The 27,232-nt window shown below is 49.8% G+C and overlaps 3 protein-coding genes across 4 annotated transcripts; 2 read left to right on the forward strand and 1 right to left on the reverse strand.

The window, feature by feature from the left end:
- Positions 1-68: 68 nt before the first annotated feature.
- TSNAXIP1 (translin associated factor X interacting protein 1) lies at positions 69-13,658 on the forward strand. Its single transcript, XM_055304828.1, has 16 exons — positions 69-132; positions 2,516-2,615; positions 7,758-7,870; positions 8,016-8,142; positions 9,294-9,387; positions 10,089-10,285; positions 10,693-10,828; positions 11,242-11,411; positions 11,495-11,654; positions 11,731-11,861; positions 11,998-12,123; positions 12,254-12,406; positions 12,510-12,619; positions 12,829-12,955; positions 13,061-13,167; positions 13,372-13,658. The coding sequence occupies exons 1-16, from the start codon at positions 86-88 to the stop codon at positions 13,610-13,612; spliced, it is 2,139 nt and encodes a 712-aa protein (XP_055160803.1). The 5' UTR covers positions 69-85; the 3' UTR covers positions 13,613-13,658.
- On the reverse strand, positions 12,345-19,469 carry CENPT (centromere protein T). Of its 2 annotated transcripts, none has more exons than XM_055304827.1 (13): positions 19,298-19,469; positions 18,117-18,195; positions 17,890-17,977; positions 17,687-17,783; positions 17,427-17,563; positions 17,267-17,303; positions 16,912-17,054; positions 16,184-16,384; positions 15,361-15,669; positions 15,015-15,105; positions 14,269-14,436; positions 14,078-14,182; positions 12,345-12,503 (listed from the first exon to the last, which is right to left on the reverse strand). In XM_055304827.1, the coding sequence occupies exons 1-13, from the start codon at positions 19,408-19,410 to the stop codon at positions 12,485-12,487; spliced, it is 1,587 nt and encodes a 528-aa protein (XP_055160802.1). In that variant the 5' UTR covers positions 19,411-19,469; the 3' UTR covers positions 12,345-12,484. The 2 variants fall into 2 exon arrangements, with proteins under 2 accessions (XP_055160802.1, XP_055160801.1); XM_055304826.1 differs by lacking the exon at positions 12,345-12,503 and adding an exon at positions 13,782-14,005.
- Positions 19,470-23,448: 3,979 nt separating this feature from the next.
- Positions 23,449-25,512, forward strand: THAP11 (THAP domain containing 11). The gene has a single exon (XM_055306067.1). The coding sequence runs from the start codon at positions 23,875-23,877 to the stop codon at positions 24,793-24,795; it is 921 nt and encodes a 306-aa protein (XP_055162042.1). The 5' UTR covers positions 23,449-23,874; the 3' UTR covers positions 24,796-25,512.
- The last annotated feature ends 1,720 nt before the right edge of the window (positions 25,513-27,232 follow it).

Below are 27,232 nucleotides of genomic sequence, written 5' to 3' on the forward strand. Positions count from 1 at the left end.
CTGGGGCCTGGTCGCCATAGCGACGGGCCGTACACTACCGCAGCTTCCCGGGCCGCGGGTGCTGGCTGCCGACTCTCTGAGGGTCATGGCCTCCCCCAAGCCGCGGTGCTCCAGCTTCGCGACTACCTCGAGGTAGGCCCTGACCCGACTGAGGGCGGAGGGGAGGGTTTGAGAACTTCCAGAAAGTGAAATGCCTCTGTCCATTGGTCCAGGGCTTCAGCCCCTCAGGATCGGTGGTGCAGAAACGGAATCTGGACTGACTTAGCCCCCTGAGAACATTAGATGCTAACAAAAGGGCTGGCGCGCTTTATCATTAGTAAGAGCCAGCTTGCATGTATTGAGCATATATTATGTGCCAACTACTTTATATATGGCACATTTAACCTCACAACTCTATGAGGTAGTAATATTTCCGTTTTACGAATGAATAGAAGCCTGGAGAGATCATGTGTTTTACACGTTTATAAATGGTAGAGCTAAGGGGACTCCTGGGGAGCTCAGTGGTTGAGCGTTTGCCTTCCGCTAGGGACGTGATCCCGGAGTCTTGGGATCAGTCCTACGTTGGGTTCCATGCGGGGAGCCTGCTTCTCCGTCTGTCTAGCTCTCTGCCTTTCTCTGTGTTTCTCTCATGAATAAATAAATAAAATCATTTATTAAAAATGCTAACAAAAAAAAGTGGTAGAGCTAGGATTTGAACCCAGCCACGTGAGACTCCTGAACCTGAGCTCTTAGTTAGCCACAGAGATAAACTGCCTCCTCACCCATTAGCTTATGGCAAAGATGATTGTCGAATTGCTGTCTATTCAGGTTGCAGTCTCTGGGCACTCCAAAAGATGACAACAAGCTCTATTAGCTCGTAACGCCACCAGTGTACATAATAAAACAAAAATTTTGGCTAAATATCTTTCCAGCTTTGGGAATTCAGAAGTCTCGGGATACCTGGGTGGCTCAGCAGTTGGGCACCTGCCTTCAGCCCAGGTGGTGGTCCTGGGATCCAGGATCGTGTCCCACATCAGGCTCCCTGCGAGGAGCCTGCCTCTCCCTCTGCCTGTGTCTCTGCCTCTCTCTCTCTCTCTCTCTGTGTGTGTGTGACTATCATGAATAAATAAATAAAATCTTTAAAAATATATTGTTGGGAAAATTTAGGCAGAATATGTGAAGCTTTCATCACAGCTCTTGCATATACTAAGCATTCAGTAAGTGTTTAATGAACATAATTTCTCCCTTCTTATCACCAATGCAAAAACCTGATCCACCTAAACTCTAATCCTTCAGGGTCTGTTGCCCCAACAGAGAAAGCCTACAAAAGTCAGGAGGCTCAGTAGGTTGAGCATCTGACTCTTGATTTCAGTTCAGGTTATGATCTTGGGGTTGTGGGATTGAACCCTGCATCAGCTCTGTGCTGGGCATAGAGCCTGCTTAAGATTCTCTCTGTCTCTCTCCTCTCCCTCTCTTAAAAAAAAATCAGGAGATTATTTGCCAGTTCAATTATTTTATCTAGAGTTAAAATGAATCTACAAGAACCAGACAGCAGGCTTGAGAGTGTTGTTACTCAGCTCAGGAATGCGCTTGAGTTCACTCAATACCAGGATATACCCCTGTTATACCCACTGCCTGTGATCTGTTAGGTAACTTGAGTTTTCCCCACCTTTAAGGTAGAAATATAGGGGAGTACCCAGCTGCTTCAGTCAGTAGGACATGTGACTCTTGATCTTGGAATATAAGTTTGAACCCCATATTGGGTGTAGATATTACTTAAAAATAAAATCTTAAAAAAATAAAGTAGAGGGGCACTGGGTATCTCAGTTGTTTAAGCGTCTGCCTTTGGCTCAGGTCATGATCTCAGAGTCCTGGGATGTCAGGTGCCCTGCTCAGCAGGTTTCTGCCTCTCTCTTTGCCCTTCCCCCCTGGTCATACTCTCTTTCTCTCTATCTCAAATAAATAAATAAAATCTTTAAAAAAAAAAGAAAAACAAAAAAAGCAAGACTCATCTCCATTTCCTTATGAGCAAACTAGGCTGTCTGAGAGAGGTTAAATGACCTGCCTAGGGGTTCCTGTTGGAACCCCAGATGTCAGCCCCCAGGACCTTCAGCCATTAAGTATAGGATGGGAGCTGACACCCCAGCCCTTGGACCCCAGGCCCTGTGCTTCTTGTTCTATAGCACCTGCCTTGGTATCACACCCCCAGAATGTGTCAGAGTCACAAACATGAAACTCATCTGAACACTGAATGAAAGTATAAGCCCACAGTTTTCTGGGCTCATGGTGAGGCTTTCCTGTCACTGTAGGAATTGGTGAGATTCTCAGCATGAGAAGGTTTCTGGGAATGTAGGAAAATGTTTTGGGCCCAGGGCCAGGAGCTTGTTGGCAGCATCTCTGGGAAACTACAGGCAGTGCTGGGAAGACCCAGAGCTTAGCTCTACAGGGAGAAGACGCCATGTCTTATAGATCTGGGAAGGGTGGAGGTGCTGTCCCCACTCAGGGCTCTGTCACTTACTTCCCCTTTTCTGTGCAGAACACACATGCGGCCTTCAGGAGGGATCATAGATGACTCCTTCCTCACAGAAACCAAGAACATCCAGAATCGCAAGCTTTCTCAGAAACGGAAGACACTGGTTAGTGGCAATGTCATGTTGGAAACCCAGATGTCGGCTCTCAGACCCTATCTGCCTCCCTCTCTGCAACCCCAAAGCACCACCCACCTGAAACATGGTTCCCAGAGTAGCTTCTCCACAGCTGGGGGAGTGTGGCTCACAGAGGCCAGGCCCATCAGGCTCTGAGGTAGGGGTGTGCACACTTGCTGCACCTCATCTGAAAAGCCCTTCCAGATCTCTCATGGTAGAGAAAGACTCAGCCGCTGTCCATGGACACCCTTCCCCTGTAGCTCAGCATTCTGGATTAGACCTTTTTCATTCAGCCTGCCATATGGCAGGCATTGTGCCAGGTGCTGGGATGGTCATACCAGACTTGCCAAGGTCCCTCACGGCTGTGACTATTATTTTTTTCTGTATGGCCCAGGTACTTGAGTGGTGGGCGTTATGTTAAGAGCTCCATAATGCTGTAGGTAGGTATGTGAAGGCAGGATTAAAGAGATGTTCGCCCCTCATGTTGCTGACTCTGGGTTGGAAATAGAGACTCAGCTGGCCTCAGGAAATGTCCTTCCTCCATTCCTGTTCTTTTAAGTTTTTACATAAAAATGAATGCTGTCTCTATCTTGGGGTACCTGGCTGGCTCAGTGGTAGAGCATGTGACTTGATCTCTGGGTGGTGAGTTCAAGCCCCAGGCTGGGAATAGAGCTTACTTTTAAAAAATGAATGCTGTCTCATTAGGTACTTTGGGGCTTTGGTTGATATGATCATAGGATTATAATTAATTAGCAAACAGCCACTATCAGAATCAAATGAAAACACACATTTATTAAAATTTTTTTTGAAAAAACACAGTTTAGCAAACATAACTCCAGGAACACCTGGGTGACTTAGTGGTTGCATCTGCCTTTGGCTCAGGTCATGATCCTGGGGTCCTGAGATCAAGTCTACAGCAGGCTCTCCGCAGGGAGTCTGCTTCTCCCTCTGCCTATGTCTCTGTGTCTCTCATGAAAAAAATAAAATACTTAAAAAACAAACACCAAAAAAAAAAAAAAACCCACCCATAACTCTAGGTCACAGTGGAGCTGTGTAGTATTATAGGCTGTGTAGTAATTTTTTTAAATTATTTTTAAATTTATGATAGTCACAGAGAGAGAGAGAGAGAGAGAGAGAGAGAGGCAGAGACACAGGCAGAGGGAGAAGCAGGCTCCATGCACCGGGAGCCCGACGTGACACTCTATCCCGGGTCTCCAGGATCGCGCTCTGGGCCAAAGGCAGGCGCCAAACCACTGCGCCACCCAGGGATCCCCTGGAGTGATTTTTTTTTTTAAGATTTTATTTATTTATTTATTATTTATTTATTTATTTATTTATTTATTTATTTATTTATTTATTTATGAGAGAGAGAGAGAGAGAGGCAGAGACACAAGCAGATGGAGAAGCAGGCTCCATGCGGTGAACCCGACGCGGGACTCGATCCAGGGTCTCCAGGTCACATCTTGGGCTGAAGGCGGCACTAAACCGCTGAGCCACGCGGGCTGCCCTGTAGTGATTTTCTTAGTGTGTCTGGAATAGGTAATTTGGGGACTCGAGAGAGGGAAGAGGGGTCAGTGTGGACTGCTCACGGAGATGAAGCGCAGCCACAGCCCCAGAAGACCGGATGATTTGGGGCACACGCTCCCCACACCGCGTAGCTGCCTCCCAACACAGCTCAGCTGGAGCCAGGCTCCTTCGCGCAGCGGCAGCACCGCCCTCCCTAACCACCGGGGGGCACTGTTCCCCGCCCCCCCACGCTGCCATCCGCCCAGCGCGACGGCCGCCCTTCCCGCTCTCCCCTGCAGGGGGAAGCCGAGAGCTCGGAGCGCCCCGGAGCCCTCTTGCCCCCCATCCACCGCCGGAGGCCCCTGGTAATGATGACCAACACCCAGAATTCTGCCGCACTTGCCCAGAAATCAGTGTAGGATGACCACGTTTTTTTCTCCACGGAAACGGCAGAGAAAACACAAGGACTGAACTTTTGAAAGACTGAAAAACTTATTAATTCACTAGGGTCAGGTGCTTGTTTGACAGCTTCTCAGATGTCTTTCAGGTTACTTGACACGTTTATATAAAATCACATACCCCCCCAAAAAAGCACATTAATTTTGACAAATTTCAAAAACATTTTTGTCTGGCTTTGATTTTTAATACTTTGACTTTTCTTGTATTTCCAGTTTGTCTATTTATATCCTTATTAGTCTTTTTTCTATTTAAAAATGTTGATAATTTTGTGGGTTTGTTTTTAATTTGGGAGAGACAGCACAAGTGGGGAGAGGAGCAGAGAAAGGGGGAGGGTCAGGTGAGTGCGTTGAGCGTGGAGCCTGGTGGGGGGGTTGGGGGCTGGGAGCTTGGGGCTTGGGGCGTGGGGCTGGGTGCCACCACTCTGAGATCATGACCTAAGATGAAATCAAGAGTCTGGCGCTTTACTGCCTCAGCCACCCACACTCACTGATAGTTCTTTTCAAACAGAAAGAAAGCTTAAGGTTTTCTTTCCTAACAGCATAAGTATTTTAAGCAATTAAAACAAATACCAGGGCACCTGGCAGGCTCAGTCGGTAGGGCATATGACTCTTCATCTCGGGTCTTGGGTTGAAGCCCCACATTCAGGATAGAGATTACTTAAAAAAATAAAGGGCTGCCTGGGTGGCTCAGTCCATTAAGCATCTGATTCTTAAAAAAAAAAAAAATCTTTAAAAAAAGATCTTATTTATTTATTCATGGGAAAAGCAGAGAGACATAGGCAAAGGGAGAAGCAGGCTCCCTGTGGAGAGCCTCATGCGGGACTCAGGACTCAATCCCAGGACCAATCCCAGGACCCCAGGATCGCAATCTGAGCCAAAGGCAGATGCTCAACCCCTGAGCCACCAGGTGCCCAAGCATCGGACTCTTGATCTTAAAATTAAAAAATAAAAAACAGGGATCCCTGGGTGGCGCAGCGGTTTGGCGCCTGCCTTTGGCCCAGAGCGCGATTCTGGAGACCCCGGATCGAGTCCCGCGTTGGGCTCCTGGTGCATGGAGCCTGCCTCTCTCTCTCTCTCTCTCTCTGTCTGTGTGTGACTATCATAAAATAAAAAAAAAATAAAAAACAGGGCAGCCCCAGTGGCTTAGCAGTTTAGCGCCGCCATCAGCCTGGGGTGTGATCCTGGAGACCCTGGATCAGGTCCCACATTGGGCTCCCTGCATGGAGCCTGCTTCTCTCTCTGCCTGTGTCTCTACCTCTCTCTGTGTGTGTCTCTCATGAATAAATAAATAAAATCTTAATAAAATCTTAATAAAATCTTAAAATCTTAATAAAATCTTAATAAAATCTTAATAAAATCTTAATAAAATCTTAAATTATAAATCTTAATAAAATCTTAATAAAATCTTAAAATCTTAATAAAATCTTAATAAAATCTTAAAATCTTAATAAAATCTTAAAATATTAATAAAATCTTAATAAAGATTTTATTTATTTATTCATGAGAGACACACACAGAGAGAGGCAGAGACATAGGCAGAGAGAAGCAGGCTCCATGCAGGGAGCCCAATGTGGGACTCGATCCCGGGACTCCAGGACCACGCCCTGGGCCGAAGGCAGGCACTAAACTGCTGAGCCATCCAGGGATCCCCTTAACATTTTTTTTTTAAGTTTGTTTATTTTTAGTAATCTCTATACCCAATGTGGAGCTTGAACTTACAACACTGATATCAAGAGTCCCATGCTTCTCTGACTGAGCCAGCCAGACGCTCCCAACATTATTTTTATAACATGTTGTATTCTAAGAAGTTAATGGGTCAAGAAAAAAGGAATTTATTCTTAAACGTCTACATAGTTAAGGGGCACCGAGGGGGCTCTAATATTGGATTCAACATTGAATTCTAATTCAATGTTCTTTTCTTTTCTTTCTTAAAAATTTTACTTTGAAGTAATCTCCACACCCAACATGAGGCTTGAACTCACAGGGCCGAGATGGAGAGTTGCACGTTCCACCGACAGCCAGCCAGGTGGCCCCAATTTTCTTTTAAATTGGAAAGTAATTGGGACACCTGGGTGGCTCAGCAGTTGAATGTCTGCCTTTGGCTCAGGGTGTGATCTCAGATTCCCCAGTTTAAGTCCCACAAACAGTACAGCGGGGCTGGTACAGATTGGTACTCACATCTGGTTTTTTTTTTTGTTTTTTTTTTTGTTTTTTTTTTTTTGTTTTAATGATAGTCACACAGAAAGAGAGAGAGGCAGAGGGAGAAGCAGGCTCCATGCACCGGGAGCCTGACATGGGATTCGATTCCGGGTCTCCAGGATCGCGCCCTGGGCCAAAGGGCAGGCGCTAAACCGCTGTGCCACCCAGGGATCCCTCACCTCTGTTTTCATAGTACAGATATGCAATACTCACTGACATACCTCCAGAAGAGAAGAACAGTTCACCTTTACTGAGTTCCAAGAAGGTGTCTGAGTCTGTGTAAACCGACTTCATGTTTTCTCACTGCATCCTCACATCAATACAGTGCAGTGGGAACTAAAACCATCCCCATTTTATGAATGTAGAAATGTAGAGACTGCTAAGCCTGTGGTCACACAGCCAAGAAGGGGTATCTGGCTTTTTAACCTAAACTCTCTCTACCTCTAGTGCCCATAATCTTAATTATGAACCATATTAAGAATTCATAATTCTGGGCAGCCCCGGTGGCACAGCGGTTTAGTGCCATCTGCAGCCTAGGGCGTGATCCTGGAGACCCTGGATCGAGTCCCACATCAGGCTCTCTGCATGGAGCCTGCTTCTCCCTCTGCCTGTCTTTCTCTCTGTCTCTATGAATAAATAAATAAATAAATCTTTAAAAAAAAGAATTAATAATTCTGTGAATTATGGGGGAGGGAAGCCTGGCTGGCTCAGTTGGTGGAGTGTCAGGCTCTTGGTTTTGGCTCAGGTCATGATCTTGGGATTGTGGGATTGACCCATGCGTGGGCTCCATGCTCTACTGGGGATCTGTCCAAGATTTTCTCCCTGTGCTCCCCCCAATGCTTGTGCATGCATGCTGTCTCCATCTCTCTCTCAAATTAAAAAAAATAAAATGTAGAGGGAGGAGGATGGGGACGAGCATCAGGAAAGGGATCCGTGTTGCCATGGTAACCCCACCTGTCTCTTCCTGCAGTCCTGTCAGTTCTCCATTGGTGGCCAACTGTCCCCATGGCCCACACACACCAGTGGTCAGACCATTCTACATAATCGAAAGCCCTGTTCATATGATTACCGGAAGCGAGCAGGGTAAGCTGGGGTCAGCCCCATGGTGCATGGGCTGGTACAGACCCAGCATTGGACCCAGAGACAGCACAGGGGCAAGTGCTGGCCCAGACTAATGATGCAAGAGGCCACGGAGTACCCATCCCTCTCATTCCCCCATCCCATGCAGTAGCTGGCAACAGCATCCTCTGGGCACTACTAAGCCGAGGTACCTGGAGCAGCTGGAGAACTACCTACGCAAGGAGCTCCTCCTGCTGGACCTGAGCACAGATTCTACCCAGGAGCTGAGGCTACAGGTCAGAGCCACAGAATAACTGTGGGTGGTGTGGGGGTGGAGGGGAGTGTGTGGGAAGACAGGTGGGAAGAAACCTTACTCACTAGGACTGAGCACTTCAGACTTCAGGAGAAACCACTCACTCCCAGCTCTTTTGGGTCCCCATTCCTGGTAAGGGAAACATGTTCTATAAAAAAGTCAGTGAGCAGGCAAAGCTGCAAGTATTAAACCAAAACTCTCCCTAGGTCTGAGTTTCCACATCTGAGTCAGATAGTAGACTGGATGCCATCTCCAGTCCCTTCAGCTCTGTGATCTTCAGTGCCTAGCATGGGTTGTTGGACATCAGCCAATGGCCTGAAATCCTGGCCACTGAGCAAGAAGCAGTAAATACAGTATTTACCAGATCAGGGATGACAGACCCAAGCTCGAGGAACTTAGCCCAGACACATAGGAAAATCTAGATGTACATCAGATTCTAGCACATTTAAAGGAGGGAATCACCAAATCCCTGCTCAAACAGGAATGATGACAGGGAATCCCTCACTTCTGACTTAATCACTGACAGAAGAATTTGCTGAGCATCACCTGTGTGTCAGGCCCTGAATGGGACCTTGAATACAATCTCACAAGCTAAAGGTACCTCATCATCAACAAGGAAGCAGAACTTCAGAGAAGGCATGCATTTATGAAATGGTGGGGCTGGGATATGAACTCAGGGCTGATTCCAGAACCTATTCTAATTCCAGGACATAATGCTGCCTCCAAAAACTTCTGTGTCCAAATGGGACAGGAAATCATAACTCTCCTTGGTCAGAATACAAGGCTAGAGCCTCTGATCTCCTCCTGTTCCCCCAGGTCTGTGAGATAGCAAGGGGGTGCTGGTGAGAGGCCAAATGAAACAGTGCTTGGAGAAGGCTAGCAGCCTGGAGAGCCAGAGTGGAATGGCCCCAATCCAGGTCATCTTCCAGGCTTCAGAGATAGTACCAGGAGAGACCTCCAGAGAAGAGTTGAGAGGGACAGAGCTGCCCCTCAGCTTCCTGGCATTGAGAGACCCAGGTAGTGCCCAGGCATTTATTTGAATGTGGGTCACCTGGCAGCTTCATACTATAATACTTCTAAGCTTAAGAGTGGCAGCTATAGGCCAGGAGGTGACAGGTCCCCTTTTCTTGCCAGCCTTACAGAGAAATCTTTGAGTTCTTCATAGAGGACTTTAAAACGTACAAGCCATTGCTATCCTCCATCAAGAATGCATATGAGGTGATGCTGGGTAAGACTGCAGCCTCTGCCTGGATCCAGTTTGGAAGGCGTGGAGAGGATCCTACTCTGACCTTCTGGGGCTGTGCAGAAGTACTGGGGCAGCTGCTAACTGGGCCTTGAGGTCACCAAGCCTTGCTCAGCTTTTTCTTACACTGTCGTGTGTGATAGAGAACCTGACTACCTACCTCTAGTCCTTGGCAAGCATGGTAAGGCAGTATCTGTAGGAAAGAGAGCAACTTCACTATTGAGAACAAAGCCTAAGAGGGAGTGAGTACCTCTGGGAAGTGATGAGCCTCCCCAACCAGGCTCAGGAGTGCTGGGCATGGTACAACTGCCGGACTAAAAGCTATAGGGAGAAAGGGCATAGATGAAACCCCAGTACTCATTCAGACTCTGTCTCTGGTTTGTTTGTTTGTTTGTTTGTTTAAAAGATTTTATTTATTTGAGAGATAGAGCAAGAGCACAAGTGAGGTGAGGAGCAGAGGAGAAGCAGACTCCCTGCTGAGCAGGGACCCTCCCCTCCCCCAACATGAGACTCAATCTTAGTACTCTCGGATCATGACCCAAGCTGAAAGCAGACAATCAATGGACGAAGCCACCTAGGCACTGCTGTCTCTGGTATAAAAGAAAATGCAGGAAGGCCTTAAGCAGGGGCCATGTTTTGAACAGGCATGCATAGACATAGGGACTCTCCTACCTATCCCTGCTTAGCTCACCAGAGGGAGAAGATTCGGGCTCTGGAGCCCCTGAAGGCCAAGCTTGTCACTGTGAATGAGGACTGCAACGAGAGGATCTTGGCCATGAGGGCTGAGGAGAGATATGAAATCACCATGCTGAAGAAAGAGAAGATGAATTTACTAAAACTCATTGACAAAAAGAATGAGGAGAAGATCTCTTTGCAGAGTGAGGTGAATGGGAGTAGTATGGTAACCAACTCCCTAAATTCCTGCTACTCCCACCCTAGGGGTGATCTGAGGTCTTGGGCACTGAGGTGACTCCCTAACTCTACCCTTCTACCTGGAATGATATCCTGAGCCACCACCTCCCCCCAGAGGCTACCTCCACACCCTGCCCCTTCCTTCTTGGCTTAGCACTGGCTCCATGTGGCCCCAAATGCCAGAAGTCCTGCTTCTTGGCTGCCAAATTTTCTCCACAGAAGGAAGCGTTGATACTTTGCTGGATTCTCAGGAATGGTCTGTCTCCTTCCTCCACTTTTCCTGTTCTCAGACCCTGATGGGGCCACTCAGCACCCATCCCATCCCCTTTGATGGCTAGTTATATACAGCCTCTGGCCACACAGCCACCTTCCCAACAGGTATCCAAACTGAGAAAGAATTTGGCTGAGGAGTACCTGCGCTACCTCACGGAGCGAGATGCCCGTAAGATCCTCATTGCAGACCTGAATGAGCTACGGTACCAGAGGGAGGACATGTCACTAGCCCAGTCCCCAGGTAAGCTTGAGGGGGGTTTCTCTATGTGGAGGAGGTGCTAAAGAGGAGTCTCACCACTCATCCCCATTCATTGAACGCTCCTAATGTCTGTTCATTCCATGCCTATTCACAAAGCAGGGTCTATGGATCTTTTGAGCTGGGCTGAGAATCATAGACTCATCGTTTAAGTAGGAAACAATTGTTGGCTGCTGAGGCAGCCTAGACTCCCTGGGAGCAGGACAGGCCTGGTACTCCATGTCCTGGGTTCTCTATTTAAGCCCGAACTTCTGAGCTGTTAGTGCTGTGGGAAAGACCTAGGGCTTCCCAATCAGGGAGAAAAGGACCTGGGACCAGGCCCTGACGGACACTCTAAAATTGCCCTGGGCTACAGATCCTAGAGGCAGAGTGTTGCAAGTTGGCGGGTACCCTGGCAGGCATCTGGGGGGAGGACCCCGTGAAGTTAACACTGGCTCTGAAGATGACCCGGCAAGACCTGACCCGCACACAGATGGAACTCAACACCATGAAGGCCAACTTTGGAGATGTGGTACCCAGGAGGGACTTTGAAATGCAGGAGAAGACCAACAAGGATCTGCAGGAGCAGGTACTGGTACTGGTGAGCAGGCAGGGCAGGCAGGTTCGGACATCACACAGGTGGGCAGCAAGGATTAGTCACCTTGTCCACAGCTGGACAGCCTGAGAGATGACTATGAAGAGGTCTGCAAGGAGCATGAGATACTGCTGCAGTTGCACATGACCACACTGAAGGAGCGGGATCAGTTTCATTCCGAGCTCCAGGAGATCCAGCGTACCTCTACGCCGCGGCCTGACTGGAGCAAGTGTGAAGGTAATGATGGTCATTGTACTCCCAGGGACTGCTCAAGGATGTGGTTTGGATTCCAGCACCCTCTCTCCACCTGCAGATGTGGTGGCTGGGGGCCCAGATCGCTGGCAAATGCTGGCTGAGGGCAAGAACAGCGACCAGCTGGTGGATGTGCTCCTGGAAGAGATTGGCGAGGGGCTGCTTCGGGAGAAAGATTTCTTTCCTGGTCTGGTAGGGGTCCCTGGGCTCTGGAGGCTTGGGACCAGAGTCAGAACAGCCAGGCCTTGTGCTAATAAGACTTGAGGTTTTGGAGGAACCCTCTGGGGCTCTGCCCGGCCCAGAGATGAGTGGACACTCTCCTTTCCAGGGTTATGGGGAAGCCATCCCCCCTTTCCTTCGATTTGATGGCATTGTGGAGAATAAGAAGCCAACCAAGAAGGATGTGGTAAACCTCCTCAAGGATGCCTGGAAGCAACGTCTTGTTGCGGAGCAGGTCAGACCTCATGGGCCATTTTGGGTTGGTGTGGCCTCCAGAGTCCTCCAGGGGGTTCTGTTGAGGTACTAGGGAGGAGGGCCAACCCATCATGGGGCAGGCTTCCCAAACAGTCATCTCCACTCTGCAGAAAGAGAAATTCCCAGATTTCTTCTTCAATTTCCTGGAGCATCGCTTTGGACCTGGTGAAGCCATGGCCTGGGCTTACACCATTTTTGAAAATATCAAGCTGTTCCGCTCTAATGAGGTCATGAGTCAGTTTTATGCAGTCTTGATGGGAAAGGTAAGGTTGGGTCTGGCTCTCCATCTTTTGTCCCCAGCATAAGCCAGCTCTATCCCTACTATTCCAGGAAGCAGCAAGTTATCCAATGCTTCCTTTCCTGTAGAGGAGTGAGAATGTATACATCAAGCAGAAGGAGACAGTGGCACAGTTGCTGAAGGAGATGACGAAGGCTGACAGTCAGAATGAAGGGCTTATAACCATGGAGCATTTAAGGTGAGGGGCTGGTCCAGCCATCCCAAACTCCTGTCCAACATTTCCTCTGGCCAGGCTCCCTGATACGCAGGGGTAAGGGGAGCTTGGTAGGAAGGGCTCACAGCCTCAACACTTGTCCTTTCTGAGCACTAGTGGGGCTGGCAGAGGGATACAAGAAGATGCATGAGCAGGCCACAGCTAGGCCTGCTGGCCCTTGTATCTCCCCACAGCACTGTCCTCAAGAGCACCTTCCCCTTCAAGAAGGAAGAGAAAATTCAGGAGTTGATGGAGGCAGGAGGCTGGCATCCCAACAGCAGCAATGCAGACTTGCTCAACTACTGCTCATTATTTACAGAGGTGGGGGGTGGGGCGGCAGGGGGTTGTCCAGGAACTTGCCCAGCCCTGCTCTAGCCTCTGCTGGACCCCAAACGTGTTTTTACCTTGCCTTGTGGCCCCTCCTAGGATGAAGAAGGCCAGAGTACGCCCTTTGTGCAAAAGCTGTGGGAACAGTATGTAGACGAAAAGGATGAGTACTTACAGGAGCTAAAGCAGGAGCTGGGCATGGAACTGTGAGTAACTCCTGAGGCCCTTTGGCCCATTTAGCCATAGGCAAATCTCGATGCCACAGGGTGGCATCTCAAGGCCTTGTGTCTCCTTGTGCACTGAGCTTGCTGCTGGGCACTATATACTGCTCAAGCTCAGCAGGTGGCACCTTGGGGTCTGGAGTGCAGAAAGGAGGGATCAAGGCCTATCTTTCTTTCTTTGTTGGGTAGCCATAATGAGGTAACCCTACCTCAGATACGTGAAGCCCTGATAAGCATTGATCCCAGCCTGGAAAAGCAGACCCTAAATAGCTACTTGATCCAGGCCTTCCAGCTCCCCATGACAGAACTGCCTGAGGAGGGTGAAGAGAAGGAAGAAAGCATTGTGGTACAGCTCAAGATTGCCCTGCAACGGCTTCAGATGATTGACATCAGGCGCATGGGGTCTCGAGAGCCAGAGCCTGCAAGCTAGGGACACTGTGGGCTGCCAGAGTGTTCCGGTGCTGCTAACCTCTACTTTTAGCATAAAATTATTTGACTGAACCTATTCTCCAGGTTATCCTGGGAATTGAGGGTAGGGAGAGGGTTGGTCCTGGCCTGGCTGGCCCCAGGATATACACCAAAACTCGGCACATTCTGTTTGTGACACTTTATTGATGCTGGGGAACTGGGGAAGAAAACTGGAAGAATGTGTGGGGCAGTCCCCTAGGCAAGGACTGGGCAGGTGTTGAAGCCTGGCCACTACTGGGCAGGGAAGACAGAGTTGCCACTGAATGCACAAGGGATGAGCAGCTGCCGGTACTCCAGGGGCAGGTGCCGCTCCACAAGCACATGCAGAGAGACTTGGTCGTTGACCAGGCCCTGCCTGCAGCAGAGGAAGATACAGAATCAGTAGCAGCCTCCCATACCCAGCACCATCCTGCTTCTGCCCACTTACCGTCGCATCAGCAGTTCTAGGTCCTCTGGCCTCACAGTCTTACGGCCAGCGTGAGCAGCAAATGCCTCCAGGTCGTCACAAAGATGCTGGAAATACCTGTCCAGGCTGCCAAAAGGGTTGGGGTAGGACAGACTAAACAGTATTGTCGATCTGAGGGGCTCCTCTCCCCACCCTGAATGTTCAGGACTCACCATTTCTCCACCGTCTCAACAGCCTTCTTATCCATGGGCATCTTAGCACAGAAGCTAAAGAATTTCACATAGTGGCTCAGTCCAGTCTTGTGGGGATCTTGACGGGGCCTGGAGCCAGGGGCTCGGGCTCTGGGAGGAAGCCTGGTCGACAGAGGCTCTGAAGATAAGCTGGGGGCAAGAGTGGATAGTTAGCTAAAATGCTGCCCGAAGAGGCCCCTAATCAAAAACAAGTCTTATTGGCTCCAGCCAGACTAGGGCCCATATGCTCCTTAGCTATCCTGGACCAAGAGCTCTAACTCTCTGCCGGGCCGTGGTGGGGACAGGGGGCCACAAAGAGGCCTGATCTTTCCCTGGGCCCTGATCCTCTAGTCTGGACCCAATATCGCAGTCTAGACTCATTACATAAACTGATACTTTCTCAGGCCCTTGACCCTCAGTCTTCCACATGGACATTTCCCCTCTGCCTGTTGCTACCTATTCAATTCTGCTAAAGTCTCTAGGAAGCCTTCTCTGACTACATACTGACTAAGGCACTTCCCCCTACCAGGTTCCTCTAAGAACCTGGAAGCAAGCACCAGGATGACACATGTACTCAGTGATCCCCACCCAGCCAGTCTAAGGGTGATCTCTTGAGTGATCATCTACATTCCAATGGGAAGGGGAATAACCCTTTGGTGCTCAATGCCAAGGTCTGAAGCCTGCCCCCTTCCTGAGAGGCCCATGCAGAACAAGGTCATGAGACTTACACTGCAGTGCTAGACGGTGGGGCTGGCTCAAGAAACTGAGGTCGCCTGGCCTGAGGAAACTGAGTGGTGTTGGAGGCCAACTCTGGACTTGCTGTAGAGAAAGAGCAGGATTACAGGGCCCTCAGCCTTGACTATCTCACCCAATCATCAAGGCCCACAGCTTCCTTGTCCTATTCCTCAAGGGCCACATCTAGCTCTAGCCAGCCAAGCAATGGGCCCCTCAGAATCTCCCCAACTCAACATAACTTATGCCCAGAAACATAACCCAGAGGTATAACTCCTCAGATTAGGGACTGAACACAGTTGTTACCCATTTACTCCCTCTTCCCTGCACTGGGCCCTTTACCTCTTCTATCAGAGATATCCTCATCTTCTGAAGATCCTTTTGGCTCATTAGTCTCAACAGCTTCTGTCATTTCTCTATATCCCTTAGAATTTTCTGTCCTGATAGATCCTTGTGTTCCTGTTGTGTCCATTACTTTGCTCACACTCAAATTTTCCTCCATCCTTTCCTCTGCCTCCTCATCAATTCCATCCTGTAAAAGGTCTACTCCATCTTCTCCAGAGATTGCACTGCTCTTGTTTGGGAAGCTCATAGCAAGGGCATCAATATTCTTTGCCTTTCTTGCCAGAAGTTGGGCTTGTTTTCCAGGGTCTGAATCAAGGGAGAGAACATAGGTTAGAAAAGCAGTAGGGGGATCCCTGGGTGGCGCAGCAGTTTAGCGCCTGCCTTTGACCCAGGGCGCGATCCTGGAGACCCAGGATCGAATCCCACGTCGGGCTCCCGGTGCATGGAGCCTGCTTCTCCCTCTGCCTGTGTCTCTACCCTCTCTCTCTCTCTCTCTCTGTGTGTGTGACTATCAAAAAAAAAAATAAAAAATTAAAAAAAAAAAAAAAAAGAAAAGCAGTAGGACAAGGCTGTAGCTCTGAGAAGGATAAAGAGAGGGTATAGTAAGACCCAGTCTAGCTCACTGAGGAGAAGTGTCCAGAAGCAGACCAAGGTACTTATTTGGAGTATCCTGGCCCAAAACTGACCCTGCTCTAACACGTAAGAGGAACCAACAACCAGGGAGCTCTGCGGGGCACACATACAGGACTGAGAAGGGAAAAGCACCAGTGTCAACTCTCATCCAAGGCTTAGCTCCAGGCCACATGCTCCACATACTCACTGTAGTTCTGCAACTTAGGTCCACTGCTCTGTGTCCTGTGACTGACAGCTCTCTCAGCATCTTCAGCCTCAGTATGAGAGAGACAGGGCAGGGAGTGGTATACACTGGGGGAACGGCCAACCAAGGGCTGAGAGAAGGGCTGAGTGTCCTCCAACACGGTATCCATTGGCACGGTAGCAACAGGGGTTCTCAGGCTGTCACCTGGAGATCAAACACCAGTTGACTCTCTGTTTCCCAGCCTTATCAACCTTCCACAGCTCTCTTTGCTTACCTTCCTGCTTCTTAGCCTAGCATTCCCACCCTCTACAGCTTGTCCCACCAAAACTGCTTACCTATGCCTCCACACTTCTCACTCTGCTCCCTCTGCTAGGAAGCCTCCTCTTACTCTAGTGAACTTGATTTGTCTTCTGGAATCAGGCTGCCTGGTCAGTTCTGACTGGCCAGCTGATCCTGAAACCTGATCCTCGTCAATCTGCCAAGAAGCTCCAGTCACTACACCACACCTTTCTTTCCCTCGGCCCTGAACTTTTTCAAGAATATGGGATCCTAGAAGATACTGGGATCAAGTCTGGGGCCCCATTAAGACAAGAGGCACCTTGGAGAAAGAAAGCAGAAACCCCTCATTGACCTACTGGCCAAGCTGGCTCACTGTCCTTGACAGAGAGAGGAGTAATCCTGGACTCAGCAGCACTTCCTACAGGGGTGGGAGAGGGAAATCTCAACCTTACCTGGAGAAACCAAGGAAGTATCTCGCAGATCCTGCAAAAATGCACCCACATCTACAGCTCGGTGGGTAGGAGGTCTGCGAGCCAAACCAGGCCTCTGCACTGACTGTGGCTGGAGAGGTGTGGCAAAGGTCAAATTGAGGGAGCTGGTGGGAAGGAGGAGGCACAAAGGAAAGTCAGGTATCTGAGGCCCAATTTTCAGGAGAACTCCCCATCTGCCCTGTGGCTCTCATCTCTTAGAACACAGCAATGATACCATGAAGCTAAAACTGGCAGGGACCAGTATGGCCAGATTCCAACCCAATTAATACCTCCCTGTCCAAGCCGTTCCACCAACCCCTAGAATAGGCAACAGCACCTGGTAAGGGAGGAGGCATTGGCATTCCCATGAGGCTCTGCAAGAGAATTTAAAAAGAAACCATGATGAGTTACGAGGCTCCTGAGAGCCCTCTCTCAGGCCTCCTCAGCTTCTCCAGAAAGCAAGAGAGGATAGCCAAAGGTGTTGTCCGGGGTCTTACCTTGGGAGAGAGGCAGCGCCTGGTCCACTCCTTGCTGAAACGCTGACAATCTCAGCCTCTGCTTCCTCCTACCAGGAGCCAGCAGACCTAGAGCCAGGGTTGTGGGTGGCTCAAGTTCAGGAAGTTGCAGCTCCAGGCTACAAGGATGGAACTTATCTCAGACAGGCCAGGAAGCCCAATCCTGGCTTCTGGGGCCCTCAAGAGACTCCCTGATTAGAGCTGCCCAACATCACAGCGCAAGGGAAGAATTCACTGTGCACCTGCCCTGACTGCTTTTCCGTCTAGAGGACTGGACCACCTGCGGCGTCGGTACTGGCTTCACCACAGACTCTGGCATCATGATGGAAGATTCTGGGGCTGCAGAACAGCAAAGAGAGGGTAGGTTGGTAGGACAGGCTGCCCTGAATGAAGGATGCCAAGGGACTGGTATCTAACCCTGATCAGCAAGCTAGTGTTCACTCACCAGTTAGAAGGATGTTCTTCAGCAGAGTCCGGGGTGTCTGTTCATCCAGGTGCCCACTGGTTTGAACACGGGCCAATCTGTCAATAGACTTTGGATGAAAGCACCAAGTAATCAGTCTGTGGCTTTGCCTTGAGATTTCCTCAAGGTGGGCTCCAGGGCAGAGCCAGATCTCAAAGCCCCCTGAAGGCAGCAAGAGCCCTGTAGTGGTCAGTGGCCTGGGGACTTACCCTGGCTCTTTGGGAACGCCGGCTCACATTCATCTTTGTGGGGCTGCTCAGCGGCATTTCAAGTCGGGCTTTCTGGACACTGTGTAAACACCAATAGCTCTGAGAATTAAGTAGGGAGAGGGAACTAGAGGATGCAGAGATGTGCCTTCATCAGGGATCCTAGCCTGAAGCCCTTTTCCCTCAAAGCCAGGGACCCAGAAACCACCTGCCCCTCCCTTTAGCCTTTGTTCCCAGCTCTATCAACAGCTTGTGGATAGAGGAGTCTGAGGGATATGGGAAAAAGAGGGATCATACTGATCCAGCCAGAGGGAGGGGCTAAGGAAGGCTTTACAGACCTGACTGTTAGAGGCAGAGGTTATCCACACAGACAAGAGGAGCAATTGGAAAAGTATTCATTCCTGACATGAAAATTAACAACCCAAGAAGGATATTTGAGTATTTTGAAACCTTTTAAGTACTTGTCAGTGTTTGACAGCAGCTTCTACATAGGTCATTCCAGCCCTAGTCTCTCCATTCCAGTCCCTCTCAGATTCCCAAGGCATGGCTCCATCTCATCACTTACAGATCTAAAACCTACTGTGAGTAGTTTCCCAGTGCCTGTAAAACTGCGCTGCCCCAGTCTAGCAGACGCCACACCCTCTGGGCGGTGAGCTCACCACAGCCCTCATCCACGGCCACTGCCACCAGGTCAGGCCAAAGTCCCTGCTCCCGAGCAAAGCATCTTTCTAGTTTCTGCCTCCCGAATCTGCCCAGGCTGTGCTCTCTAGCGCCCTTCCCAACTTCCAGCTGAGAGCTACAGGGAAAGGGGACTGACTGCATGTGGGGGGGGGGGGGCACCACAGAGGCGGCAGTTCAGGGTAGATGCCTGGATACACTTTGGGCCGGGGTTGGGGGAGGTGTGGCCCAGAGAACAGGCCAGGCCAGATTCTGAGCGCCCATCCTGCACCACCTGAAGCAGAAACGCAAAGATGTGAGCAGAGTTGACCTCTGTGGTCCCGAGACCTGGCAGTCTGGATTCCCAGGGATGGGGGCACAAGTAACTGACCCGAGCCCGGTAGAAGGTGGAGCCAGTTCTCAGAACCCTGGGCCCTGCGGCTCAGCGAGACTCAGTTTCCCTCTCCAAATAGGGTCAGTACTGGATCCCGCTGAGACCTGACCCCCTCGGCAGCGCTGTCACATACCCAACTCGAGCACTTCGGCGTCGCCGTGGGGTGCGCGTGTCCGCAGTATCCAGCACGCGCCGCAAAAGCGTGCGCGTCGTAGGCTCGCCGTCGCTGTTGTAGGTATCCGCCATCGCCTCACAAGTCCGCCTTCCAAGCGCTGAAGCTGCCTCGGCCGCCGCCTTCCCGCCGCCGCATTTAAGCCAACTCTCGCGAGGCTGCCGCACTGCCTCACGGGAGTTGCAGCTCTAACCCTATTGCCCAGAGGCGACGGGGAGCGTGTAGTGGTCCTTGCAAGCTCTGGATTTGGAGGCACTTTTTACCCGGGAGTGCACGTGTGCAACCATTCGAAGCCTTGGTTTCTTCATCTGTAAGTTGAAGGTGATACCCATCTAATACGGGGCTTGTACCGATTCAATGAGATAATTTTTTAAAGTTCATTTATTTAAATAGTCTCTACACCCAAGGTGGGGCTAGAACTCCCTACCCTGAGATCAAGAGTCCTCTGCTCTACAGACTGAGCCAACCAGGCACCCCTCAATGAGATAATGTTTAACATAGTAAGACAAGTCCTCAATAAATCATTATTATTAAAATGTCGCATTCCCATCTCTAGAGTCAAGGAAAGACACTTAAATAGGAAAAAATAATTTTATTCTATAGGGGACCTGGTCAGATTTGCATTTGTGAAGACCATTCTGCCTTAGAAGAGGCAGAAAGTTTGTAGACCCAAAGGTTAGTGCGCTGTTTGTGATCCAGCAGAAATGTTACAATTTCCAAACGTGTAATTTTTTTTAAAGATTTTTTTTTAGAAAGATTTTATTTATTTATTTATTCATGAGAGACAGAGACAGAGAGAGAAAAGCAGGCTCCACGCGGGGAGCCCAATGTGGGACTCGATTGGGTCTCCAGGATCACGCCCTGGGCTGAAGGCGGCGCTGAACCGCTGAGCACCGGGGCTGCACAAATGTGTGATTTTGAGATGAATTTTGACTCTCAAAAGTTCTCAAAATGCTAAAAACTCTATTACCATGTTTTCACCAGACAGGCTCCCCACCTTTCTTAAATATTCACGGAAACTTAATTAGAACTAGAGTTTTGAGTCTTCCATGGGGTTGTCCTTTTGCTCATAGATCAGGTGTCTATGTGTTTTACATAATTGATTAAACTAGGGATCTCTGGGTGGCTCAGCGGTTTAGCGCCTGCCTTTGGCCCAGGGCGCGATCCTCAAGTCTCAGGATCGAGTCCCACATCGGGCTCCTGGCATGGAGCCTGCTTCTCCCTCTGCCTGTCTCTGCCTCTCTCTCGCTGTCTATCATGAATAAATAAATAAATCTTAAAAAAAATGATTAAACTTTACATTTGCTACTTGTTAAAAAAGAAATACTGGGTGCATGTAGAAGGGAGGGAGGAATGAGAGAGACTGGCAAGGACCAGACCATGGAAAGGAGTTTGGACAGTATTCTAAATGCAGTAAGCTTTTGGAGGGATTTAAGCAGAGGAATTACATAAATATATATATATATGTAGCCATACAAACAACAGATTTTATAGAGGAGGCAAGATTGGAAGCAAGGAGACATATGACAAGGTTCTAGTCTTTCTTCAGAAGTGACAAGATAGAAGGTGGGCAGAGCCTGGGGGTGGGGGGTGGGGAGAAAGCTATGCATTCTAGATGTTTCAAGTATAAGAGATTTAAGTGTAGATTAGAGGTGATTTTATGAAATGGGAGGTAGAATTTTTTTTAAAGATTTTATTTATTTATTCATGAGAGAGAGAGAGAGGCAGAGACATAGGCAGAGGGAGAAGCAGGCCCCATGCAGGGAGCCCAATGTGGGACTCGATCCTGGGTCTCCAGGATGATGCCCTGAGCCAAAGGCAGATACTCAACCACTGAGCCACCCAGGTGTCCCATAGAATTTTATTAAGCATAATCTTCACTGTCTGTGCATGAACAAATGATATGAATTTGACCTCTCAATATTAAGGTAAGGTAGTAAGGTAGTAAGTAAGGTAGGTCTTAAGACAGGTAGGAACAGTACTCTATTAGTAATAATATGACAATGAAAATACATAACAGGCAGCCTGGGTGGCTCAGCAGTTTAGCGCCACCTTCAGCCCAGGGCGTGATCCTGGAGACCCAATCGAGTCCCACATTGGGCTCCCTGCATGGAGCCTGTTTCTCCCTCTGCCTGTGTCTCTGCCTCTCTGTGTCTCTCATGAAAAAATAAATAAAATCTTAAAAAAAAAATAACAGATAACATGCTCTTTTGCTTAATTTTGTCTCTACTACACACATTTCTAAACGTTTAATCATATAACAAAGTGTGTATTCATGTTTTTACTGTTATATATTCACCCAAATGAATGCACATCTTTCACCATGGGCTGCATTTCTGTGTTTGAAGGGGTTCAAGCAAGCTGCAGACCTCAGTGGCGTAGGCCAGGAGGAACGGGACTTTTTCCTGTTATGAGTCTGTGAAACCCATACCATGGAGCACATTAATTGTAAATACAAAATGCAATGGTAGGGATCCCCGGGTGGCTCAGTGGTTTAGCGCCTGCCTGTGGCCCAGGGCGTGATCCTGGAGACCCAGGATCGAGTCCCTCGTTGGGTTCCCTGCATGGAGCCTACTTCTCCTTCTGCCTGTGTCTCTGCCTCTCTCTCTCTCTCTCTGTCTCTCATGAATAAATAAATAAAATCTTTAAAAAAAATGCAATAGTAATGTTTGGATGTTGGGACCAGACAAACTGTTCATTTCCTATTGTCCTGTATTTCTCCAAAAATTTTAAGTATCGGTTCCTTTTATAATAAAGCTTTTTTTCTTTTTTAAATAAATTAACTTGGGGTATTATTATTTTTTCTTTCACAAGCTTTTAATAGATGGGTCTTTCTTTTTTTAATATTAAACAATTAGAAATACTGTATTCTAGGCTTAATATCATACCCATGGCCTGTAATCAGGAGAAAAAAAAAATGAGGAGGGGTCTGGAGAAAGGCAACAAGTGGGAGAAAGGGGGAACTCAGTAAAGAAGGGCTAGCTTGCAGGTAATTCCCCAGAACTGCCTGGCCTTCCCCGAGTTTTTTCACAGCTTTTCTTGACCTTTAGAACATTTTCTCCACGGAAGTGGGGAATGGGAGGTATCTTGTTACAATATAAATTTTGTCCATTCTCGGGTTCAACAATTCAACAGCTCCCAGTCTCGTCTCCCAGAATTAAAACCCCAATCTTTTTTTTTTAATTTTTTTAAAATTTATTTATTTATGATAGTCACAGAGAGAGAGAGAGAGGCAGAGACATAGGCAGAGGGAGAAGCAGGCTCCATGCACCGGGAGCCCGATATGGGATTCGATCCCGGGTCTCCAGGATCGCGCCCTGAGCCAAAGGCAGGCGCCAAACCGCTGGCCACCCAGGGATCCCTAAAACCCCAATCTTTTAATTTAGCCCAGGTTGTTATCTTTCATTGCTTCAGCTACCCCACCTGCCCTTTTCCAGGCTTTTTAAGGAAAGAGCCTAGTTCTTTCCTGAGGACCACATACTCCCCACTCAAGTTTTTCACCATTTTTTCTTCCTTGGCCTCTGTCTCCAATTTTTTCCTTTGTCCTGTTCATTAGTTCATAGCACTTATGTCTGTGATTAGACATCCATTCGGGTATATTCACATCTATTATCCAAAAGTCGGACCCTCGTCCCTCTAGGTAGTCAGGCCTGGTCAGCTGAACTTCTGCAAGGTTCCCAGCTCACTGCACTGTACCCTCCACACAGTAGGTACCTACTGATGACTGATGACAGTCAACGCAAGTAGCGGCTGAATTAGGGGGGTCCTCAACGCAGAAAAAGGGGCTCCTGAGGTCTTTCTGGGCACTGAAGCCCTGGTCTCCCATCCAGTCGCCGCAGGAATGCCATCCACGCACAGCCCGCAGGACTGGGGAAACGCTTCCGGGGGACACGCAACCTCACCCAAATCCTAGCCTCCTGTAATCCTACCTCTCCCTTAGGCGGCGCTCCAGGCCGCAGCCGCTGAGTTCAGCGCAAGGCATTGCGGGATTTGTAGTTTCCGTGGGCAAAGGCCCAAGGCGCTTGCGCACTGTAGAGGCGCGCGCCGCCCGCCGCTCGCCCCCCCATCAGGATTCCGGGTCCTTGTGAAGGGCGGTCCAGGCAACAGCGTTCCAACCGAATACGCTTCTATAGTCGGCCGGGGATAAGCCGGGTGGGGGTAAGAATCTGTTCTGCGTGGGCCTTCACGGTGCCCTGGAAAGCGCCCGGAATAATCACACCCCCGCTCCGGAAGTGAGCAGCTTCTGGCGCGGTGCATTGTGGGGGGCGTAGTCCTCCTTTCCAGGCGGTCCTTCGCGGCGTCCCCGGGGCCGACTCCGGAGCGCAGGCGGGCGGCCGGCGCAGCGCGGGCCGGCGGGAAGCGTATTCTGGGCACGGGGCGCCTGGCCAGGCCGGCCGCGCCGGGCGGCAGTGGTGGGAAGCCGCCTAAGGCCCCGCGCGGCGCCGCCCGTCGAGGGGCGGGCGGCGGCTGATCGACCGGGCCGTCGAAGGGCTCAGGAGGCCGGTGGGCCGGGCCGGGCCAAGCCGCGCGGCGCAGCCATGCCAGGCTTTACGTGCTGCGTGCCGGGCTGCTACAACAACTCGCACCGGGACAAGGCGCTGCACTTCTACACGTTTCCCAAGGACGCTGAACTGCGGCGCCTGTGGCTCAAGAACGTGTCCCGTGCTGGCGTCAGTGGGTGCTTCTCCACCTTCCAGCCCACCACGGGCCACCGTCTCTGCAGCGTCCACTTCCAGGGCGGCCGCAAGACCTACACGGTGCGCGTCCCCACCATCTTCCCGCTGCGCGGCGTCAACGAGCGCAAAGTAGCACGAAGACCCGCGGGGGCTGCAGCCGCCCGCCGCAGGCAGCAGCAGCAGCAACAACAACAGCAGCAGCAGCAGCAACAACAGCAGCAGCAGCAGCAGCAGCCGTCGCCATCAGCCTCCACTGCCCAGGCCTCCCAGCTGCAGCCGAACCTGGTGTCTGCTTCTGCTGCTGTGCTCCTCACCCTTCAGGCCGCTGTTGACAGCAGTCAGGCTCCGGGGTCCGTGCCCCCAGTGCCCACCACTCCCTCCGGCGAAGACGTGAAACCTATCGACCTGACCGTGCAAGTGGAGTTCGCCGCTGCAGAGGGTGCAGCCGCTGCAGCCGCCGCGTCGGAGCTAGAGGCTGCTACAGCAGGGCTGGAGGCTGCAGAGTGCCCTATGGGCCCCCAGTTGGTGGTGGTGGGGGAAGAGGGCTTCCCTGATACTGGCTCCGATCACTCATACTCGTTGTCGTCAGGCACCACGGAGGAGGAGCTCCTGCGCAAGTTAAACGAGCAGCGGGACATCCTGGCGCTGATGGAGGTGAAGATGAAGGAGATGAAAGGCAGCATCCGCCACCTGCGTCTCACCGAGGCCAAGCTACGAGAAGAACTCCGTGAGAAGGATCGGCTGCTGGCCATGGCGGTCATCCGAAAGAAGCACGGAATGTGAATGGGTTCCCTTTCGGCTTGCTGGACTCCTGGACCCCTGTCAGCCTGGAGGGACCTTAGGCCGCAGCTATTGAACTCCCCTATACTCCTGGGGGCATTCGTTGACAGTACTGAAGCTTAGGGCAGCTGGACTTTTTGGCTGGTGACCTGGCACCCTCTCTTGTTTTCTCATAAAGCAAGGTCCTGAAGTCTGGTACCTCAGACTCTGCACAGGTGACACCAGCAGTTACGACTTTGTCCCCCCACTCCCCACCTGACCCCCAGTTTATGTTGCAGGTTCTGGTTAAGCAGAGGCTTCGGAACCACTGAACCTGAAAATTACCCACTCAGGATGTAGGTCGGATGTCCAAGACTATGGGTTTGGGAAGACAACACGTTGAGGTTGGCCAGCATTGAGACAACTCTTCTGTGTAGTGATAAGAGATACAAGTAACATCAGTTCTCCTCCTTTTCGTGCTTTTCCTTCCCAGGTGCAGCCTGTGATTCTGATGGGGACTGGCAGATCTGTGCTTCTGCCTACAAGGACCTCCTTCCCCAGGAGGCCATCTACAAGGGGATCTAGGTGACCTGCTGATTAAGATCCAGCTTGCCAGAGACTTAGGTTTATCCTGTTATGTTTGCTACTGGTTAAAAATTCTATTTTCTGTACAATTAGTCAGACTAAAGTTTTCACTGTGTTTGTTTGGCAAAACGAATTAAACAGAAAGTAAGGTTTTAATTTGGGTTTTGCTATTTTATTTTTATAAAGACTCATTTCCATATTCCCGAAACTTGGGAAAATAGGCCTCCCAACAGGCCTCTGCTTTAGGTCTCAAGGATCAGGCTGATCCTGAGGGTAGAAATGCTTCAGTGACCATGTTGTTCATAAAGGGGCCCTGAGCACATGGACCCTGGCCTCATACAAGGTTCTTACAGAGTTCTTGGCCCAGCGGACTCCAAAGAGTTTGGAAACTGCCCCAAACCGTCCCAGTTTGTCTGTGGGTTAGGGGAAGGGACAACTGAGAACTAAACTGAATTGTGACTGCTACTTCTTTTGAGGATTTTGAATTCCTCAGGTATTTTCAGCTGTGGTTGAATTTCACTTACCATTTTAAGCCTAGTACAGTGGCATACATGGGCTTGCAGTTACTTAAATTAGTGAAGACCGCAGCTGGAGCCAGCCATGCCTCCTGCATGCAAAAGAATTATAGATACCTTGGCCTTGGTACATTTGCATTGTGGAGGAGTTGGGATTTGTGATCTCTTGACTCATTTTCTTGCCTGTTTCTATTATGTAGATTAGATATTGTAGGGGTATGGTGACATTTTTATCTGTAGATTCAAGTAATTTAGCTCAAAGCCAATGAGGAAAGGCTACCTTTAAAGCCAGCCTTATTTACGATGGGTGTTCAGGCACAAATGGACACTTCTTGGACTCCATAAAACATGACTCCCTTCTCTGTTACCTTAGGAAAAGCCACTTCCCTGGGGGCTTTCCTTTTTTTTTAAAGATTTTATTTATTTATTAATGAGAGATATATATAGAGAGAAGCAGAGACACAGGCAGAGGGAGAAGCAGGCTCCATGCGGGGAGCCCGATGCGGGACTCCATCCCGGGACTCCAGGCTACGCCCGGGGCCCAAGGCAGGCGCCAAACCGCTGAGCCACCCAGGGATCCCTGGGGGCTTTCCTTTTATCTGTGAACTGAAATGACAAATGTTTTTTCTAATATCTGCTTTCCTCTTGGCCCCTTGGCACTGTCTTGAGAATCAAGTCTCTGATGGGGGAGAGGGGTAGAGTAGAGGTTGTACAGGTGCCTAGTTGGAGAAGGGATTGGACCTCTCTTCCTAGCATTAGTTCTGGCTAATCATCAATAAGGTGGTGGAAGGGCAGCATTGCCCTTCCAGACTAGTGGGGACTGAAGCCCATTGTGAGCAGCTAACAAGCCAGTCTCTCACATGTCCCCCACTCTCCACTAGGGAGTGAGAGCTTTCTCAGGCTCAGTCTATGCTGTTTAGTGTATCCTAGCTCCTTGTTGAAGGCTCACTGTTTGTGCTATGGCTCACTTGGACCTCTTAGCAGCGTTTGCAGGACAGGTGAGGGCCAAGCTCCGGCCAGGGCTCTGGAGGGTATGTGTATACAACATATCCAGTGTCTTAGCTTCTTGGGGGTGGGGGTAGTGGTGGTGGGATGACAGTTTAGAACAAGGGAAGGCTCAAATTCACCACAAATAGGACAGTGGAGAGTTCTAAGAAATAAGCATCTAGTCAGGCAAAGTAGTGCAGACCTGGGATTTAACAAACAGAAACTTGGCCTGGTCTTACCAGCCATGCCCAGCAAGTGAATGTGTGTGTGCATATTGGTGAAAGAGCAAGATTTATGGAAGAAGAGGAATACTGGGATCTCTGTCCAGGAGGGAAAGCATGGAGCTGCCAGGATATTTCCTTTACCTGTGGTCC

The sequence above is a fragment of the Nyctereutes procyonoides genome, unplaced genomic scaffold, assembly GCF_905146905.1.
Source record: "Nyctereutes procyonoides isolate TBG_1078 unplaced genomic scaffold, NYPRO_anot_genome, whole genome shotgun sequence".
Lineage (NCBI taxonomy): Eukaryota > Metazoa > Chordata > Mammalia > Carnivora > Canidae > Nyctereutes > Nyctereutes procyonoides.

Excerpts from the sequence above, each read along its gene's own strand:
- TSNAXIP1 (XM_055304828.1), top strand. The coding sequence starts at position 86 with ATGGCCTCCCCCAAGCCGCGGTGCTCCAGCTTCGCGACTACCTCGAG. Across the intron at positions 10,286-10,692 it reads AGATCTCTTTGCAGAGTGAG|GTATCCAAACTGAGAAAGAA; the intron begins GTGAATGGGAGT and ends CCTTCCCAACAG. Across the intron at positions 12,407-12,509 it reads ATGCAGTCTTGATGGGAAAG|AGGAGTGAGAATGTATACAT; the intron begins GTAAGGTTGGGT and ends CCTTTCCTGTAG.
- THAP11 (XM_055306067.1), top strand. The coding sequence starts at position 23,875 with ATGCCAGGCTTTACGTGCTGCGTGCCGGGCTGCTACAACAACTCGCAC.
- CENPT (XM_055304826.1), bottom strand. The coding sequence starts at position 19,410 with ATGGCGGATACCTACAACAGCGACGGCGAGCCTACGACGCGCACGCTT. Across the intron at positions 18,196-19,297 it reads CGCCGAAGTGCTCGAGTTGG|TGTCCAGAAAGCCCGACTTG; the intron begins GTATGTGACAGC and ends GTGTTTACACAG. Across the intron at positions 14,437-15,014 it reads CCACCGTCTAGCACTGCAGT|CTTATCTTCAGAGCCTCTGT; the intron begins GTAAGTCTCATG and ends TCTTGCCCCCAG.